Here is an 18,331-nt window from a genome sequence, read left to right as displayed (position 1 = left end):
AGGTTCGTGTAAGTCGAGGGTTGAGGTACGTACCTCGATGCATCGGCATCTCAAGCTCCGACGTCCCGATCTCGAATTTCCGATAACGATAAGCTTGGATCTTAAGCTTCCTCCATTAGACTATCATCGACTCAATAACCCCAACACCAAACCTCGAATCACGTCCATCTTTTGCGCATCAACGCGCACTCGCTCACTTACCCGCCTGTAACTTCCGCATGGTTCCCCACCCTCGCGAGGGTTCTCTATAGCGCTACAGCTGGCCGTTCCAGCTCCTTTCCCGATTATCGCTTTGTTCTGCATCCAACATGGCGCTTTCACCAGTAGTAACACATACGGCTGAGGCCGGTCAGGCGCAAACCCTCGGGCGCGCGATCTCTTCGCCCCTCAAGAACGTCACTTCGCAAACCTCGTCATCCAATGGAACGCCTATGCCTCCTGTTACTTCTGCGCCTGCGCCTACGAGCATCCCTACGACACTCGATCTCGCGGAGCAGATGAACGATGAAGAGAAGCGCAAATATGTCAAGGGTACGAAACGTTCGACAACTCATAATGATCAACTCTAAAATTTTCTAGGCAAGAAGCTAGGTGAAGGTACCTACGCCGTGGTGTTCTTGGGCCACCTCCGTTCAAAGCCCAGCACCCTCGTCGCTATCAAGAAGATCAAGGTCCAGAAGGAATATGACGAAGGCATGGCCCCCGACGCCGTCCGCGAATTGAAGCATCTTCAGGAGCTCTCTCATCCAAACATCATCTCTCTCCTCTCCGTCTTCTCCTCCAAAGACCAGAACCTCAACCTCGTTCTCGAGTACCTGCCACGAGGCGACCTGGAAATGCTCATCCGCGATACCGAATCCGTCCGTTACGGTGCTGCAGATATCAAAACCTGGATGGGCATGCTCACCCGTGCGGTCTGGTTCTGCCACGAGAACTTTGTCCTCCATCGTGATATCAAGCCAAACAACTTGTTGATCGCGGATGACGGCGAGGTCAAGCTTGCTGATTTTGGTCTTGCGCGCAGCTTCGCAGATCCCCATCAGCTCATGTCCTCGCGCGTCATTACCCGATGGTACCGACCTCCTGAGTTGCTCTTCGACGCGAAGCACTACAGCGGCGCAGTCGATGTCTGGTCCGTTGGCACCGTCTTTGCCGAGCTCGTCATGCGTGCGCCCTATCTTCCTGGTAATACAGATCTCGACCAAGTCCGTCTCGTTTGCGAGCTCGTTGGCACCCCGACAGATGACATCTGGCCTGGCGTTACTAAACTTCCTGGCTATGCTGTTCCGGGGCAACACCCTGTGCGTGGGAAGGACTGGTACGAGATGCGATTCGGCACGGTTGGTTCTGATGGTGTAGACCTGCTTATGAAGACCCTTATTCTGGATCCGAAGAAGCGCATCACTGCCCGCGGTATGCTTGAGCACCCTTGGTGGCACTCTGAGCCCAAGCCCACACGCAAGCAGGACCTTCCTCGCAAGGGCGGTGCAGGAGCCGATGACAAGATGGGTGCTGATCTCAAGCGCCGCCCAGGCGTGATTGACGACGACAGAGGATCAAAGGTTGCTCGCAAGCTCGATTTTGGTGGTATGAAATAGACATGAGTAGATTCGGCGCGGGCATAATGGGCATATGACATATATGGCATGTAATTCATGGGCATTCTTTGGCGTTTGGTAATGCACAAGGTGAGCAACACGCACATCTAGAAATAGTACAATATGATTCAAAATGGGGAATTCTATTAGACACTCAGATCCTTCATACTCGTAAATTTGATCGTTGATATCTCTCCTACCCAGACACTCAACCTTGACATTTCTTCATAATATCGACGTTTTTCCTCATAAATATATCCAAACGAATAGTGTTCATCCGAACTGCTCACATGAGCGAGCACTCCATTCCATACATAGCTCTCTCAACGCTCTTTCTGACCTGGTACCAATCCGCTCTCCTCTGCGCATACTCGTAAACTTCTTCAGCACGGAATACACCGCCGAAACGGTCGCCATCCGCAATAACCGTGGCCATTTCGCGCGCGTGTCGTGGATCGATAAGGAAGATTTGACTTAGCTCGCGCAGGGCGGCAAAGTAGGCGAGCAGGTCTGCGTTGCGCAGGGTTCTAATGTACTCGTAGTAAATGTTCATATCAGCGATGAGAGTAATTGCGCCCTCGGTGCTGATACGTTGGCGTTTAAGATGTTTGCAGATGGCTGTAAAGAGGCGCAGGCCAACCTCACCGTTGAACACATCAAGCATAGACTTGTCAGTTGTGCCAACCAACATTTTCGTGTGTGATGACACAAGCTCAACGATACGTTTGGCTGTGGCTGTAGGACCAATGTCAGGCTCTGCAGCGGATGCGGCTGGTTTCTCAACGGTGCTGGAACCACCGCCGAATCCAGAGCCAAAGGCAGAGGATGAGGTAGGGGCTGAGGGATCAATTGGGTTGTAGTCTGTGGGTGGTTGAGTTGTACCCTGAAGATACTCAACCTCGTCCATCAGGACATCGATACCCTTATTGAGACCGGCAGCAACACTCTCATCGAGCATTTGCTCAAACTTCTTCTTGGCCAGACCTGCTGGATCCAAGAAATCGTTACGGTCAGCAATCTTAGGAGCTGCGAGTTGTTGCTCGTAGAAGACGTCAATCATCTGCGATATCAAGTCTCCTACGTTGACAAGCTCGATAAAAGTAACAAGAGGTGCCACGCCCGCTTTGTTGTGATCATTAACCTCTCTTGGGTTATAGTGCGACAGGTGGTCAACAGCCATGTCAAAGCCCGTCTTGACATGCTTCTGTCCGAGAATGCGAAGCAACACCACGAACATGGTCGCGCATTGTTCTCGCGCTTCTCCTCCGGCTTGTCCACCAAGACTAATAAAGACAGAAGCACGGCCCAGACTGGTTTTGGCAGCGTGCACCAGATTGAGCGCGACCTCAATACTAAATAGTGACTTGATACCCTCCAGCTTTGATGCCATGATAGCTGCCTTTGCTGCGAGTTCGTCTGTGGGTGCCTGAGCAGGCAAAGGGCTTCCTCGGCCATCAAGTCCTAAGCTAGGTGTCTCAGGTCGTGAGGGCTGAGGTGTTAGCGACGGTGTGCCATTCAACTCTTTAGACGCTGATATTGCTGGCTTTGTCGACGAAGGTTTATTTGTTGCAAAAGGAGAGCCCTTGGGAAAGCTGGGGAGGACAGTAACTGGCATCATGACGACTTTTTTGAAGGAACTTAAAAAGTCCTTTTTATCGGCCGAACGGTTGATGTTTGACATGTAGAAAGACTCGAGGGTCGAATCTTGTTCGGAAAGTTTCTTCTCCCAAGTCGCGACTTCCGTCTCAGCATGATCTGTGAAGAACTCCAACTCGGCTTGAAGGTATAGGTCGAGGTGAGGTTCGAAGACGCGCAATGAAAGCTCCTTTGCCATCTCCTTAACATCCCTCTTTGATCCCTCAGGAGGTGTGAGCGATTGGAAGAATAGTAGTGTCTGCTCGAAAACACCGGACACAGCCTTGAGATAGGCTGCCATAGTCCGTTCGTGGGCTTCATCGAATAACGGTGTCGCATATTCCATGATAATATCCTCCCTCACCTTTTCCACAAAAATCCAGAATACCTTTGCAGGCTCGGGGAAGATGCGTTCCATGACTGAAGCTTGCTCATTGACCTTGGCAAGCAGCATCTCGAAGAATAGCCGTGAAGGTTCGAGTACGATGTGTTCCTCCTCTGTCGCCTGGTTAAGACAGTCCATGGGGTTGACCACCAATAACTCATTGTCGTTGAAGATAGGGTGCTTATGAATGAAGAGATCGACACCCCCTGTCGCGCCGTCAAGCGTATGTAGGACATGTGCATAGCGATGCATTCGACCGTCCACATCCCAGAATTCGTAACCTTGCTCGAACTCTCGAAGGACCGCACTCTCAAAAATTCCCATCATACTTGAGAGTTTCTCTTCTCGGTCATGACATCCAGGAGACCAATCACTATGAGCGAACCTCTTTAGATTAGCAAGCATCTGCGCTTGCTTCTCCGGATCGCGAAACGCCTGGAAGATGATGGGATCTGCATGAGACTTGGCCCGCGCAAGATCAAAGTAGAAAGGTGCCAATGCACCGTAGATTTTACCATACTCATGCCTTGCGCCGCCTCGAATACTCTTCACTTTCTTGAAGACATCTAAATATGCCGCGGGGTCTTCGTCGGGGTTGGTTGAAGCCCCCACCGCCATTGTTTCGAACCCATCACGAATATCAGCCATAGCACGATTCTTGGCCTCCTCTAACGACGCATCGAACAGCGTTGTTCCCGCAGATTGCGCAGGGACCGCAATTCCTTTGGCCTGTTTTGCCGCGATGTTGGCAGATTCTCGTCTTCGTCGCACCGCCTCTTCGAATCGACGCCGGGCCTCGAGTTCGTCCCAGCAATCCATGCTCTTTAATCTGGAAACCCATCGTGTATCGTCGTATACCATATCTCGCATGCGGTGTGATACTCGGGCGAAGCGCATCTGATCGGCGACTGGGAGGTAGTCAAGGATGGTGACCAAGATCTCTGTCCATCATGTTAGTCGCACGGGCTTGTTCTCGTCATCGCAAAATCTTTCGTACCCGCAGGAAGACTGGCTTTTGTATCCAGCATCTCGGTCGCTTTGAGAGTGCTCAGGATGCTGCCCCGGTTGGCAGCACCCGTTTTGGAACGATACATGATTGAGGGTGTTTATGTACTGCGACTTCGGTCGTTGTCTAGTATGCAGCGCCCTCGATTATGTTTTCCGGGCGCGATTCTCCTCGTGGTCCACTTATCAATTGTATCTTGTTCGATGCCATGAGGCAGCGGTCAATCCGTTAGGTCGTCCAGTTGAAGTAGTCTAGTCTAGCAAGTGGCAGCTGGACTCTGCATGTAAAGCGACACCGACATTGGATGGGGAATCGAGCTTGCGAGTTGCTTATGAGGGGTCGTGTTTCTCGTTCGATGATGTTCGCCGCAAGAACCCGAGATGGTGAGTTATTTGAAAGATAGTAGTAGTAGTACCTTGGGAGGTAATTAGGTAACCAGGTTCAAGTTGGCCAACTTATATGTACCTACCAAGAGAAGCTGCTGCTCGGTCCGTGTTTCTAGCTCCGACAGGGGTATCGCAATCTGCAGATGCCCCGCATCATCAACGGCAGGTGAGGGACCGACCATCTTCATCATCTCCACTAAGACGTTAAAGCTTACCCTGTATCCTCTCATTTTGGCACGTTTTAATGCAAACAACAGTGTATATTGTTATCATGAATGCTATATATATTCTTTTATATCCATTGATAAACAAGGAGGTTGGGTAATTTACTATTGTAAATCCATTTACCGTCCCTTAATGCTATCCAACCATAAATACTAACTACCTCTATACCAATTTTTACCAGCAAAACGCCACAAACACCATGAAATGTGATAGCCAATACCCGCTTGAGAAGTACTCATGACTGCTCAAAAGCACCAATGGAACTCCCGCCGCATGAAAATGCCACCTGTGCTATGCTATGCGCATCCTTATTTCATTTACTCAAGAAAGGTGAAGAGATGGGTATGCAACACGTTCATAGCGCGAGTAGCATCCCGTGCACTTATCACACAAGAGATGTTGATTTCACTAGCACCTGTTGAGTCGCATTAGCTTAGCCTTCACATAAATATATCAAAGCAGATACATACCTTGAGAGATCATCTCGAGGTTGACGTTGTGTTCACCAAGAGTAGAGAACATGCGTCCTGCAATACCAACCATGTTCTTCATCTCAGCACCAACCAAACTCAGAATTGCCATATCGGTAAGTACGCTCACATCACCGCATTCAGCAAGCTCCTCGGTGGCCTTGCCAAAAGCCTCGACCTGCTGGCTGCTCGCGTGAATGGCCATAGAAACGTGCACCTCGGAGGTGGAAATGAGATCGACAGAGATGGAGTAGTGGTCGAGGATGGAAAAGACACGGGCGAAGAAGCCGTGCGAGATCGATCTCTTATTCGAGTGCACGTTAATGACGCTGATGTGGTCCTTGATGGTGACGGCAGTAGGTCGCTTGGGTTTTCGGTGGTCGGCTTCAGGCTTGGGGGTAGGTGAACCGCGTGTAAGCTGGTGGCTAGCAGTGCGCATGCGATCAGGAATAACAATGGTGCCGTTACCACGAGGGTTCTTGACGTTCTTGATGCGGATTGGAATAGGAGGCTCAGCTCGAATGACTTGGTCCATGGTAAGATGGTGAATGACCTCTGAGCCGTAGAAGGTCAACTCAGCTGCTTCGGAGGGAGTGATAGACGAGAGCAGGCGTGCTGTGGGAACCTTGGAGGGATCGGCTGAGAAGATACCGTCGACCTCCTTCCAGACTTGCAGCTCCTCGGCCTTGACGCCAACGGAGAGCAGAGCGGCGCAAAGGTCAGTGTAGCCACGGCCAATGTCACCATCGATGAGACTGCCAGGGACATTTCCAAAGAAACCAGTGACAACTGGAACACGGTTTTCGCAAGCGATGATCTTGCGGGTGAAAGCCTCAGAAGCTGTGCGGTAGAACTTGTCGTCGAGACGGCCTGCGGCATCATAGTGGAATGAGTCACAGAGGTCGACGTATTCGGATTCAACGCCCTACGCTGGATGTTAGTATTTGAACAGAGCAAATAAGTGAGTGCATGCTATGAGAGTCCTGCCCCAACAGAGATACATCCGGATGTCCTTGAATGGAGGAAGATGTGGTCCTTCCATTGCAATTATCCATACTGGATGTATCCCAGGGGGTTTGGAAATTCGCGCAGCACAATTCAAATGAGTACTCACCACATCCTGCAAAAGGGCCGTCATGAAGCGACAACTCAACTTTTCACCGAAGCTAATAACACGGTCCTTTGCTCTTGAGTTGATCTCGAGGTTGAATCGCTTAGCAGCCACGATATACTCAACCAGCTCCTGACACTCATCCCTGATGGTCTGGATGAGAGATTCACGGAGAGCTTGGTCCTGGATGAATGATTCGGCGGCAAAGACATGGTCGTTACAAATGTCGAGCATCAAACCGCGAGCCTGCTCGACCAACTCGTTCTGCTGCTCCTCATCGGAGCATATGGCAGCACCAACACCTCTCAGCTTGACATAAACAGCCAATAGTCTATTTCACGGTCAGTCTTTAATCAACCCCAATTCCCATTACTTTTCAGTAAAGGAGAAGATCAGCAAAACTTACCGGCTTGTGGTACCCTCGGCCTTCTTACCCGTGCTTCTCGCAGAGCATACTACGATGACTCTGTTCTGAGACAAAGTGGCTCTATTGACAATGTCAGACATGACTTTTCTGAATCATCTCCCCGCAATATCATTCCATGCTCTTCTCCAATACTCATAATTCATAACGTGATTTCATACCTAACAATATCCTTTGCAATCTAGAACATTTTTGTTAGCACCATATATAAAACAACAGAGGTAATTCTTGTCCGAGGATCAACAAGAGGGAGTAACAAACCTTGTCCGGGAACTTTCCCACGCTTGTACCACCAAACTTCTGAACCACCCAGCCAAGGGACGGCGAATTGCTGTACGAGAGACTTCCCATAGTCGCTGTGTGACGTGTATTATATAAGAACAAGATGAGAACAGACAAGAAAATAAATCCTTTCAACGTGGATCCAATTCAATGGCTAGTAATTGCGTTGCGGTTGCTGATGATGAACTGTTGGCGGTGGTGGAGTTCGTTTTTTTCCGGGCTGAGTAACAGAGCGAACGAGGGAAAAAAAAGTTTCTCAATTGAGTGAGGCACTAATAAATTAAGGTACCGATGCCGTCCGTACAGTACAGCCAGTGAGTTGAAGTACCCACGGACAAGCGCCGAGTCACCTCCGTATTTCTCAAACGAGAATGAACCCACTGGGGTAATGTAATGTAAGAAAGCTGATATGATGTGTTTGTTAATAGAAATGGCCAACTCAAAGCTGTTGGTTGTGGTGTCGGTAACCTTTGTGTATGCCTCAGGGTTGATCTTGGAATAAATATATAATAAGAAAGATTAAAGAAGAAGAATATTGAGTGTGGATGTGTCCTTGAGGTTATACAAATATTGTATCAAGATTCCACCAATGTCGAAAGCTGAATATGAATATGTACAGCCCGTCCGGGAACGGAGACAAGGTTCAAGATAATTGGATGCGGTCGACAAGACCAACAACAGAGTTCTTGTTTCTTACAACGTATCAATAATTACGAACGGCAAAAAAAGCTTAATCAACGATGAGAGATCATCCTTATATCTATTTACTCTGTCATGCCATTGCACAGTCATCAGAAACAGGACCGAAGTGAACTCCGAATAACAGCTCATCCACAAGGGTAAGGAAGCTACCAACCGTGTATTTCTCTACCTCTGTATGACTCGGCCTTGGTTCCATGTTCCGTCTTCGGCTTTGGCCCTTCTTTTTTTCTTGGTTTGGCTTTGTTCTCCACAGCGCTAGTACTGAGCAATCCCAGACCATGACCCCAGTAGAGAAACCGAGAGACCATATGAGAGGCATATACCACTATAGAAGCTTTTGCTTTACAGTCATACAGTCTATTGGCTTGATTCAATGGGGAAAATCCAAAGACAAGACAACGTAGGACTAGACAGGTAAGCATATAGATAGACTATAGTGACATGACTACCCATCAAGAGATCCATCCTCGTCATCTCATCAATAGCAGATCACTCGTACACAGCATTGATTAACCAATCAAACTCAGAACTCTGCCCTGTCAACTCGACTATTATAGTCGAAAAGAGATGCAAATAGGAACAAGGCCAGTAACCATTGTTGGTAGATCAGTAGAAATTACTTGGATTTTCCCATAAAAAACAATTACTGGGTAGTATACTTAAACAGACAGCCCTGCCCTTTCTTGTCCAACCAATCCTCAGATTCGTCGGGTAACCTAAACGCCATACCCAGTTACTGTTATGCTGCGACTCCGTATCCCAAGCATTATAATATGAACACAAAAATTGAACACGTCTTCCAACGGACACTCTGCCAGTCACACAGGTTCCCAAGACCCATCATCGTATCTTCGTTCCCTCGTCCCATCGTGTCTGATTCGAAAATAAGACAGGCCTCTCTCTGCGGAACTGCTGGACACCATTAAATCACCAAAGGGTATAAACCGTCCCAGCCCCGGAACGCCAGTCTCCTCCATATTAGCTCGACAACACACAACCATGATGGCCCTGCGTCAAATGCTCTACATATCGCCTGTAGCGAATTCCGTTCCTGTCAGCATGTCATGCTCCTGGTTTTCCGTGCCGGCATAGTCAAACTTGTCCAGCTGGAAGTCTTCCTCAGGCGTTCTAATCCCAATTCCGCTATCATCATGAATGTCGCCGCCACCCATGTTCATCGAGTTTTGATTCACTTTGTTGGAGGCGGGAGGAAACGGCGCACGTTCCCCTTGGTTCTGAGACGCATTGCTTAGGTTGAGTTCATCGCTGCCACTGCTGTATCGGGAATTTTGTCGGTTTTTGTCTTTCGCTGCCTGAGGAGGAGTGGTGGCTGTGTTGGCCCCCGTCATATGGCTACTCTTCTGCTTCATGAATCCTCCTGACTCCACCAAAAAGCTCACCATCTCATCCACCCATGTCTTTGTCACCCACCAAGAACCGAAGCTCTTACCTCCAGACATTGTGATCTCGCGCATCACTGCTGTGCCGATACGCTCGATACACCACACGATATCGGTGTGCGAAGCGTAAGGGAACTTTTCGGGAAGGCGTTTAAGATAATCAACCCAGGGCTCCAGAACATTGGGAGGAGTAGAGCTCTTGCTCTCATCACCCAATGACTGGTCATTACGTTGCCCGAGTTCTCCGTAGAAAGTGATGATCTCCATTTCGTAGGGCACGTTGATAGGGTTCAGAAGGGTTCGTATATCGTGAATGAGGGCATTCACTACGTCGTCCATGCCTCGCGTGGGTACGCACTCGGCAACCTTTCGAACTCGGATCATGTGAATCCAATCCAGATACATCTGCGTGCGATTCGGGGCAGATACAAGCATGTTCGCTGCTGCGTGGGCCGTCAAGTTTACTCTGAGTGCTCGATCGAGAAGTCCAGCAAATAATGTTGCAGGAGCTTCTTTGGCCCGAAGAACATGTTGGGGCTGGCCCTGGAAAGACTCCCGAATGTGGTAGACCAGTTTATCCGAGATGGCCCTCAGGGCATCTAGCACTTGCTTTGGCACGACTTGAAGTGTAAGGAGCGAGACAATGGTCATCATACGTTGATAGAGGACAAAATCACATTCCTCAATCCAAGCTGCCAAAGCTGGATTCCCAAGCAATTTCTGCACGGGCATGGTTAGTGTTCCCTGGAAAGACGTATACAGATGGAAAAAAGTCTTCTCCCTGCAGTATCGAATACACTCGACTAGCGATGTACAGTGGGAGCGATATAACGCTGATAAAGACTTGGCAGCATCAGGATCGGTGTTTGGTGGAAGGAACTTTTCGATAGGAGGCAGAGGCAGAGGATCCGCAGGATCGCCCTGTTTTTCGTCCGCTGGAGGGAAAGCTAGCTCGAGTTGGGTCTTTGTATTGGTAGAGTTGATGCTGTCAAGATTCCTAATCATATGTTCGTTGTATAGGCTGTGGGACTGGAAACCGGATTGGCGTGAGGTTGCAACGGGCTTCGTTTCGGTGCCGATATTAGGTGAAAGCAGCGCATTTTGGTTCAAATTGGTGTTGGGCAGGCCTGGCGATTGGCTAAAAGTTGGTTAGTAGTTATACATAATGCGAGGTAGGGCCATATCTGACTTGAAGTTCGGGGTGATTGTCGCAGCTTGAGACGTAGGGCGAGCCGTCTGAACTGAATGTTCAGGGATATCGGCTTCCTCACGAAGTGTGAAGTTAACGTAATGGTATTTTGACTCTCCACGAACACCTAACCGCCTTGTCTTGAGACCAGGGAATAACACACGAACAAGCTTCCCGAAACTAGCAGGGTTGAGTACAGTTATTCTCTCGTTGGCACATTGGGAAGCGTAATTGGCGTATACCCGTCCTCGAGGGACAGATCCTTTGCCCGTGGCACAAACCGAATTGATCCTATCATGGTCAGCGCGCATCCCAGTCATAGATTGATATACCAGCTACATACCAAAGCATAGCAAAGACCTGTCGCGTCCGCTCTGAGTTGGGGCCTCTCTCATTGCCGTGCAATTCTTGCGCCACTTCATTGAGGGCACGGTGTCTGTTGGCAGCGAACAGTTGCCTCATTTCCAGCTCGTTGTTTGCGCTCGATCGAGTTGTCGTGGCTCTCGGGGCTCCGACCATGGCCATAAGAGAATCGCCTTCGTCGTTTTCATCGCGTTCTGCCAATTGGCTTTCCCCCTCCGTGAAGCTGGCATTGTTGCCGTACTGCTCAGCGGGAAGGGGATGCCGTTGCGTAGGCTGTCTTTGTTGGTATTGCAAGGGATGGTGGCCCATAGACGCATTCATGGGGAAGTCTTGGTTACCCTGCATATGTGTCGCAGCCTGCATCAACATTTCGTCTGTCGACATCTGGGCAGCGCCCATATCTTTAACGTGACCATGAGTATGCGCCAGCATCTGGGCGGCATGCTCATCGGGCAACCATTGGCCGGAGTACATGTCCGGCGTGTCGGCAAAGCTTGGTTGCTCGAGGCTATTAAGTGAAGCTGTTGAGGCCTGGGATAGAGGGCGTCTGGCCGATCGGACGGAGGAACGGGCTGTTAAAGCTTGGGTTTGCCCAGCAGCTGAAATACTATCCACTGATGATCCAAGGATGTGTCAACAATTGTCAAGTTTGGACATGGAGAGAGGAGAAGGTTCTGCGTGAGGAGGACAAGAAAGTTTTATGCTTGTTAAGGCCGAGGGTAATCGCGTCGTGGATTGAGAGGATCGAGAATTGAGTTTGTTGCTTGGCCAGAGGAGGCTTGAGGGGAGGAAGCAAAGTAAAATAAAAACAGGGAGAAGGTTTACTCACACTCCATAGGTACGGTAGGTACTTAGATGAGAGACGGGGACGTTGTTGATTTAGGTAGAGTCGAGGAATTTGTGGGCTACCAAACAACAAACATTGGCTGGGGGGCCCGGATGCGCCGATTCAACAACAATGAAACTCGAGGGAGAAAAGAACCACAACCACGATGTCAAGAAACAACAAAAAATGCAGCGATGGGTGATTCGACAGAAACGAATCACAATAATACCGCGCAAGGGGCTGCGCGGGTTATCTTGGGCGCGGTGCTGAAGGTAGGTAATAGGATGTCTTTGCTGGAACTGTTGTTGTGCTTGTGTTGTCGTTGCGAGGTCAACGAGAAATGGAGACAGTCCTGGACCCCGGCGAGCCTATCGAAGTCGTCCGTTGTATTAGATAATCCGAGTGGAGGCTATCCACCTGTTCTATTGGCGTGTCTTACTCGAGCTTCATCGGATTGGATTGTCTGGTGCTCATTTCGAGACCGTAAATTAGCCGAAATTCCTGCTCTCATGGTTTACGAGCCTTGACTGGTCGCGCATACAGTCCTGTACGATCGTGTCTCGATCTGTGTCTTTGAGGCTTGCATCTGCTAGTCTATTCCCGGTCAAAGGTGTTCGCTGTGAGAAACGGATATCCTCCTAGCTATGGGGGACATGACCGTTGCCCTGAACATCTGCTGCTTGTGCATTGCAGCGTGAATAACGGCGGGCAATAAGTGATTCAGCCAAGATCAACGTGCTTGGTCGACATCCAGTTGTCTAGGGGAGATGTGAGATGTCAAGAAGGCACATGCTCTGCTGTATAAGACCAGAGGGTAGTCGTGAATATGATATGCTCACGAGATCATAATCACAGTCACAATCCGATGCCCATGAGGAACACATAAGACAGTCGACAAGCAGGTCTGAATGACTTGAACGCCGCCTCCGCGCGTACGAACCATTTTGACAGACAATATTTATTTGGCACATATCGCATTGCTTTGCCTCGTCCCGGAAGTTTGTGGTGAACTCACCATGTGCAGATATGAAGCCTCCTACAACACCCCTTTTGGTGTTGCTTGGAGCGCTTGTGGCGTTCATACTCACAGCTATAAAATGATGTAATTGTTTTTCGTTTGTTTTTCTTGCTAGTGTGTATACATGTGATGATGTATATTAGCGCTGAAGAACAAAGTGCCTTGCGTCATACCCGTAATCATTGAGTCTAACAATGACGAACAGTCCCTGTGGCTCAGTTACAGTATCATGAGTTGAAGATGGACATTGGAACATGACCAAACTTTCGCATCGGAGGAAATAGATAGCAGGATACTAACCAGTCTAAACAGAGTTATCCTCTAAGGTTCTTCAGATTGACAGTCGGGTTATTTTATAGTAAATACTAAATATTCGAACTACATCACCTGCACACCATCACTCACCCTAAACTGATCAGCTTAACAACTCACCTCACAAAGAATCACACACTCTACTGTATTGTACCTCATCGTACAGGGTCACAAGCCAGTGACACACTGTTCCTTTCAACTGACTCCGCGCCAAAATTGTTCCCGCTTCGCTTCCGACTTACCGTACTTACCCTACGTAGCAGGTAGTGGAGGTTAAGGTTCCATTATCTTCCCCCCCATCTCAGCTGGACCTAGCGCTGCGATAAAAGCTGCCCTGCCTCTTTATTAGTCGACCTCTTCCATTCTACCACCTGTGCTGTGCTCCTCTTACGTATTGGACGCTAAGTCAGCTATTTCACACCAAACCCCTCCAACGTCTTTTTTTACAACTCTACCTTTATACCATCACTCGACACTTCAACATCACCACTTATTGCTACAGCATTACCAACAATGTCCGCTCAAGACAAGGCTCAACAGTACCTTGGTCAGCTCGACCGTGAGGTATGTTCTTGATGCTGCAATGTGTTCGCTCCCGCAGTCGAAACAAATTGCGCAACCGCACGATTTAGATCAAATGCTGACGACTGTTTTCCTATTATCTAGCTTTCCAAATACCCCGCCCTCAACAACCTTGAGAAGCAGGCTGGTGTTCCCAAGGCCTACGCCGTCATCGGTGTCGGAGCTCTCTACTTCTTCCTTATCATCTTCAACCTCGGCGGTCAGCTTCTTACCAACTTTGCTGGCTTCGTTATTCCCACCTACTACTCGCTCGGTGCGCTGTTTAGCCACAACAAGGAGGATGATACTCAGTGGTTGACTGTACGTGGCCTTCTTTCCTAGCCGCCGGAGCGGATCCCGAGATTCACCGGCTTTTGCGTGGCAGTAAGTTTGCTAACTGTTTGTGCAGTATTGGGTCGTTTTCGCTCTGTTCACTGTGATCGAGAGCTTCGTCCAGGTCGTCTACTGGTTCCCCTTTTACTTTGTCTTCAAGTTCATCTTCCTCCTCTGGCTCTCTCTCCCTGCCTTCCGGTGAGTTCCAATGCGGGTCTGCACCCGCCCCGCTCTGTGAAGGATTTTGTTCAAATACTGACTTGGATAGGGGTGCCGAGCTCATTTTCCGATCTTTCCTGGCCCCTACCATCGGCCGATACTTCCAGCAGTCTGGCTCTACCGCCTCTGGCCTCCGTGCCAAGGCTGACGGCCTTGACAAGACCGAGTAAACGGTCTTGGGCATGCATCTTGGTCGCTAATCCAAATCTCGCGTACACCGCGTGACCCGGACCAAGTACTTTCGGTTATATATGAACGGAAAAATTGTTGTCTCTTAGGAACGGAGTAGCTTTCAAACTAGCTGTTCAACTCGAAGGAGGACGAGAAGGATTAGTAACATGGTTATGAAGTATACAGGTTAGAGTGAGAGTGAGAAGTAAACACGCTGCATTGGGCAGCTGTTTCAACTCAAAGGGGACTTGTCGTATGACACAGTCCGGGTGATGAATGAATGCCATAGGTATTGATTAGAATTATTTTGAGAGACGCTCTATTTGAGTGTCATGAGAACACGTTTCGCGATTATGTCGATTTGCTTACCCCACATCTCCTCACTTTTTTTGATCTGCAGTGCGGTGTTGAAGAGACGGGAGGTCCCCTAATTTGTCAGACACTTTACAACTGTCGCGTGCCATGTTGTCTACACCTTACTCATGCAACGTTTAACACATAAAGGAAAGAAAGGTATAGTATGTCACTAATCTTCAATCTGTTACTGGTAGTTCAAACTCAAGCTCTCGGACCAAGATCTGATCCGATCTGGCGTGACCTTGACGTAGCGCCCAAGTTGGGTTGGTCAACAGCTAGCCCAAGGATCCCTTATTTTTAGCATGGCCCAAGCTTTTTGTAACCGTTCGTGGGTTCGCCCAGACCAAAAAAGTCCCGAGGTCCCGACCGCTACGAACCTGAATACAGCTACCGCAGAGCCGTTTGTGGCGGTGCAGTATCCCGAGACGGATAACTGCGCCTCACTTCCCCTTGAGGCTAGGTCAGTCCCTGCTTGGTGTGTTGAATTAGTGTCGTCAATGTCAGCAGTAGCATTGAAACCTTATCCTGGGCTGAACTGCCTAGGGATTTAATCTTCATCTTTTATTCATTCGATTGAAGCTTGCCAATAAAGACGGAATCGCCCAAAACACAACTTTGGGAGATTTTGCAATGATCATATCCCGATAACAGTCTTCGTGCTACGAAAAACAACACTCGTTTCCTGATTGCGCGTCACTAGATCGAAGTTGTACCCAGCGAAAAGGCGAAGGCCCCTGGAGGGAACGCCCACCATCATGATACCCAATGCGCCCATAATACGACTACCTACATCGACAATAACGTGCACACTAGCTCTAGTGTTGAGTCTGTTGCTCTGCGCTTCTGGAAGTGCTGATGCAACGGAACTCTTGCATGACTCCGTATTCGATACCGAACTACTGATCGAACGAAGCGATGCATCCGATCTGATATACGAACCTGACTTTGGCGTATTCGATCGTAGCATACTCGGTCGTGCGCCAGCCGAACAACCGCTTCTGACCAACAATGGCCCGGATAGTCGACCAGTGAGTCCTGGAGAGACTATCTGTTACCTCGTGGATAAAAAGACATTATTCGGCAATGATAAGAGGAGCGACGACACTCATGAATCGAGGGATGTGGGAAAGGAGGAGTCTGGTCATCAAAACTCCCGCCGAGCAGAAGCCAAGACTGTCTACATATCCGCAAATACCTGCTCGCGACCAACACTGAAATCCAAGGATAAGGACAACAACCCTGAAACAGCACCACAACTCAGTCTCTATACTTCAACATCGAGTAAAATCAAGTGCCCTAGCTCGTCCAATTACAACAAGACGAATCCTGCTCTTCAAAGAATACCCTTCGATGAGGGTGCAGCCATGGTCACTGTTAATGCAACTGATGCAATCTATATCAGTGTAGCGGCCCCAAACATCACAAAAAAGCACAGCGGGGATTGGAAATATCAAATCGCGATATCTTTCGACGAGTACTACCACAACTATGACTCCCAGAACGGTACCGCTCGGCTGTTATTGATGGATTTTGATTCAACATCGGCACTTCTTGTTACTAGTAATTTGACCGAGGACTCAAGTGAGACTCAGCAGATTATGAAAAGACCGCCTCCTTACCAATTGTTCGTTGGTGATGAAAAATTGAAGTCCATTGACGGCCTGCGACACTCAGCTTGTGGTCTTACCCAGAGCGCTGAAATTTGGGCGAACGGCAATAAGACAGGACGACACAATGACCTAGTTACCACTGGTGTTACAACACGAGGACCCGGCCAGTTGCCCAAGCAGCAGTTCTTGATCGCAGGTCTCAACCACAGTACATCGTACTCTGGCATCCTTGTCAAGATGCCAGAAGGTAACAGCAAGCGGGCTGGTCAAACAATAGGCGGAGGAGGTACAGTCTACCGTGCCACCTCATTTCAGACATCATCCAGTAAGTAAAAAATACAACTCGGGTATCTTGTTCACGACTAACCCGTGCAGGCTCCAACTGCAAGATGGTCACAAATCTCGACTTCTGCAACGAGACACAATATGCCGTTCCAGGTAATGAAAAGAAGTTCAACAACACAGCACTGGCAAAACATTATGATGATTACGCCAGAGAGATGTATGCCAACTTTGAGAAGGTTATGATGCAGATGCCCTGCGAAACACCACCCGAGTCGCGCTACTCGCTCGCGCGGAGTTGTGATGACTGTCGCCAGGCCTATAAGCGCTGGCTCTGCACCGTCACTATTCCTCGCTGCGAGGATGTTATGGGTGGTGGCAGGCATAGTGTTGTCCGCAACGCTTTCCAGGCTTTCCCTAATGGAACCGAACTCCCTGATAACTTTCGAAAGGGGCTCACGTTATCTGCGAACAACTCCTCACGCAACGCCTGGATCGACGAAACTGTCAACCCTGGTCCTTACAAGGAGTTATTGCCTTGCGATGATATCTGCTACGATGTCGTCCAGTCTTGCCCCTCTGCTATGGGTCTCAAGTGCCCGCAACCTGGTTTTCCCAGTTTCGAAGTGAGCTATGCACAGCGGAATCCCGATACTTCTAGTATAACGTGTAACTACCCAGGCGAGGCGAGGACGAGGACCAGCGCAGCAAATATTGTACGTCCAGGTACATTTATACTGAGCGTGGTGTCATTGATGATCTGGTTGGCGCTATGAGAAATCATATTCTTGGGTATGTTTGGAGTTTAGACGGCGTTGATTTAAATGCCTTGGCCACATAGTATTGTAATAACCTGACCATATTATGATCACCCATTTTAAGATGATTTATACGTGATTTGGCAGCCTTCGAAAGAAGCCCAACTGTTCCGTGCTCTACAGTTCAATTTTCGTCTTCGGTCTAGACTCTAAACCTTTTTCGCCTTCGTCGCAGCATCGTACTCCTTGATAGTCGTTTCTAATGTCTCGATAGTCGCTACAAAAAGCAATGTCAGCTAGCTCGTCTTGTCGCAAGCACCCTTTCAAGACCAACCATCTCGTTCAGCGCGGATCTCGTCCGTCTCAAGCTTCAACCACGACCAGTATGCAAGCTGATATGTGAAAACAGCGATAAGAAGCGTCTTTGCGATCGGTCGTGTGAAAGTGCGATAGAACTGGGACTGTAGCTTTATCAGTATACGCTTCAAGTGTACATGTTTGTATGCGTACCGTTGGGCTGGGCTGAGTCTTGTTCGCATACGTCCTTCTGCTGACCGAGAGCAAGCCTCTGTTATACACGCTCCTTGGCGCAATTGCAGGCCGTAGCCTCGTCAATGTTGCGGAAATCATGATGATGTGTATCCGTAATGAATTGAACATTCGAAAAGCAATCGATAAGCTTCAATCACACAAGCACCAGCCACATTT

At 49.0% G+C, this 18,331-nt stretch overlaps 7 protein-coding genes across 7 annotated transcripts; 3 read left to right on the top strand and 4 right to left on the bottom strand.

Moving 5' to 3' along the window:
- The first annotated feature begins 28 nt into the window (after nt 1–28).
- On the top strand, nt 29–1,750 carry B0J16DRAFT_285055 (kinase-like domain-containing protein). The gene is made up of 2 exons (XM_046124041.1): nt 29–531; nt 580–1,750. Exons 1-2 carry the CDS (start codon nt 309–311, stop codon nt 1,596–1,598), a joined length of 1,242 nt encoding a protein of 413 aa, XP_045985053.1. The 5' UTR covers nt 29–308; the 3' UTR covers nt 1,599–1,750.
- B0J16DRAFT_285050 (exocyst complex component Sec10-like protein) lies at nt 1,751–5,037 on the bottom strand. Its single transcript, XM_046124040.1, has 2 exons — nt 4,616–5,037; nt 1,751–4,559 (listed from the first exon to the last, which is right to left on the bottom strand). The coding sequence occupies exons 1-2, from the start codon at nt 4,710–4,712 to the stop codon at nt 1,885–1,887; spliced, it is 2,772 nt and encodes a 923-aa protein (XP_045985052.1). The 5' UTR covers nt 4,713–5,037; the 3' UTR covers nt 1,751–1,884.
- Nucleotides 5,038–5,443: 406 nt separating this feature from the next.
- On the bottom strand, nt 5,444–7,903 carry B0J16DRAFT_108346 (Aspartate/glutamate/uridylate kinase). Its single transcript, XM_046121397.1, has 6 exons — nt 7,502–7,903; nt 7,402–7,421; nt 7,223–7,303; nt 6,820–7,147; nt 5,706–6,630; nt 5,444–5,650 (listed from the first exon to the last, which is right to left on the bottom strand). The coding sequence occupies exons 1-6, from the start codon at nt 7,589–7,591 to the stop codon at nt 5,553–5,555; spliced, it is 1,542 nt and encodes a 513-aa protein (XP_045985051.1). The 5' UTR covers nt 7,592–7,903; the 3' UTR covers nt 5,444–5,552.
- Nucleotides 7,904–8,822: 919 nt separating this feature from the next.
- B0J16DRAFT_338892 (RFX DNA-binding domain-containing protein) lies at nt 8,823–12,028 on the bottom strand. The gene is made up of 3 exons (XM_046127496.1): nt 11,157–12,028; nt 10,814–11,104; nt 8,823–10,762 (listed from the first exon to the last, which is right to left on the bottom strand). The coding sequence occupies exons 1-3, from the start codon at nt 11,648–11,650 to the stop codon at nt 9,247–9,249; spliced, it is 2,301 nt and encodes a 766-aa protein (XP_045985050.1). The 5' UTR covers nt 11,651–12,028; the 3' UTR covers nt 8,823–9,246.
- A 1,368-nt stretch (nt 12,029–13,396) lies between these two features.
- On the top strand, nt 13,397–14,954 carry B0J16DRAFT_108314 (TB2/DP1, HVA22 family-domain-containing protein). The gene is made up of 4 exons (XM_046121396.1): nt 13,397–13,896; nt 13,999–14,214; nt 14,303–14,424; nt 14,495–14,954. The coding sequence occupies exons 1-4, from the start codon at nt 13,846–13,848 to the stop codon at nt 14,613–14,615; spliced, it is 510 nt and encodes a 169-aa protein (XP_045985049.1). The 5' UTR covers nt 13,397–13,845; the 3' UTR covers nt 14,616–14,954.
- Nucleotides 14,955–15,517: 563 nt separating this feature from the next.
- On the top strand, nt 15,518–17,794 carry B0J16DRAFT_108302 (stretch-activated Ca2+-permeable channel component-domain-containing protein). Its single transcript, XM_046121395.1, has 2 exons — nt 15,518–16,908; nt 16,959–17,794. Exons 1-2 carry the CDS (start codon nt 15,729–15,731, stop codon nt 17,639–17,641), a joined length of 1,863 nt encoding a protein of 620 aa, XP_045985048.1. The 5' UTR covers nt 15,518–15,728; the 3' UTR covers nt 17,642–17,794.
- Nucleotides 17,795–17,832: 38 nt separating this feature from the next.
- Nucleotides 17,833–18,253, bottom strand: B0J16DRAFT_383003 (uncharacterized protein; the record flags this gene model as incomplete). Its single annotated transcript, XM_046131290.1, has 3 exons — nt 17,833–17,900; nt 17,958–18,084; nt 18,134–18,253. 3 exons carry the CDS (start codon nt 18,251–18,253, stop codon nt 17,833–17,835), a joined length of 315 nt encoding a protein of 104 aa, XP_045985047.1.
- Nucleotides 18,254–18,331: the final 78 nt, after the last annotated feature.

Source organism: Fusarium flagelliforme (assembly GCF_020744385.1).
Source record: "Fusarium flagelliforme strain FIESC 12 MPI-CAGE-AA-0113 chromosome Unknown B0J16scaffold_3, whole genome shotgun sequence".
Classification (NCBI taxonomy): domain Eukaryota; kingdom Fungi; phylum Ascomycota; class Sordariomycetes; order Hypocreales; family Nectriaceae; genus Fusarium; species Fusarium flagelliforme.
Note: the sequence above shows the minus strand (reverse complement) of the source record. Positions and strands in the feature narration are given on the sequence as shown.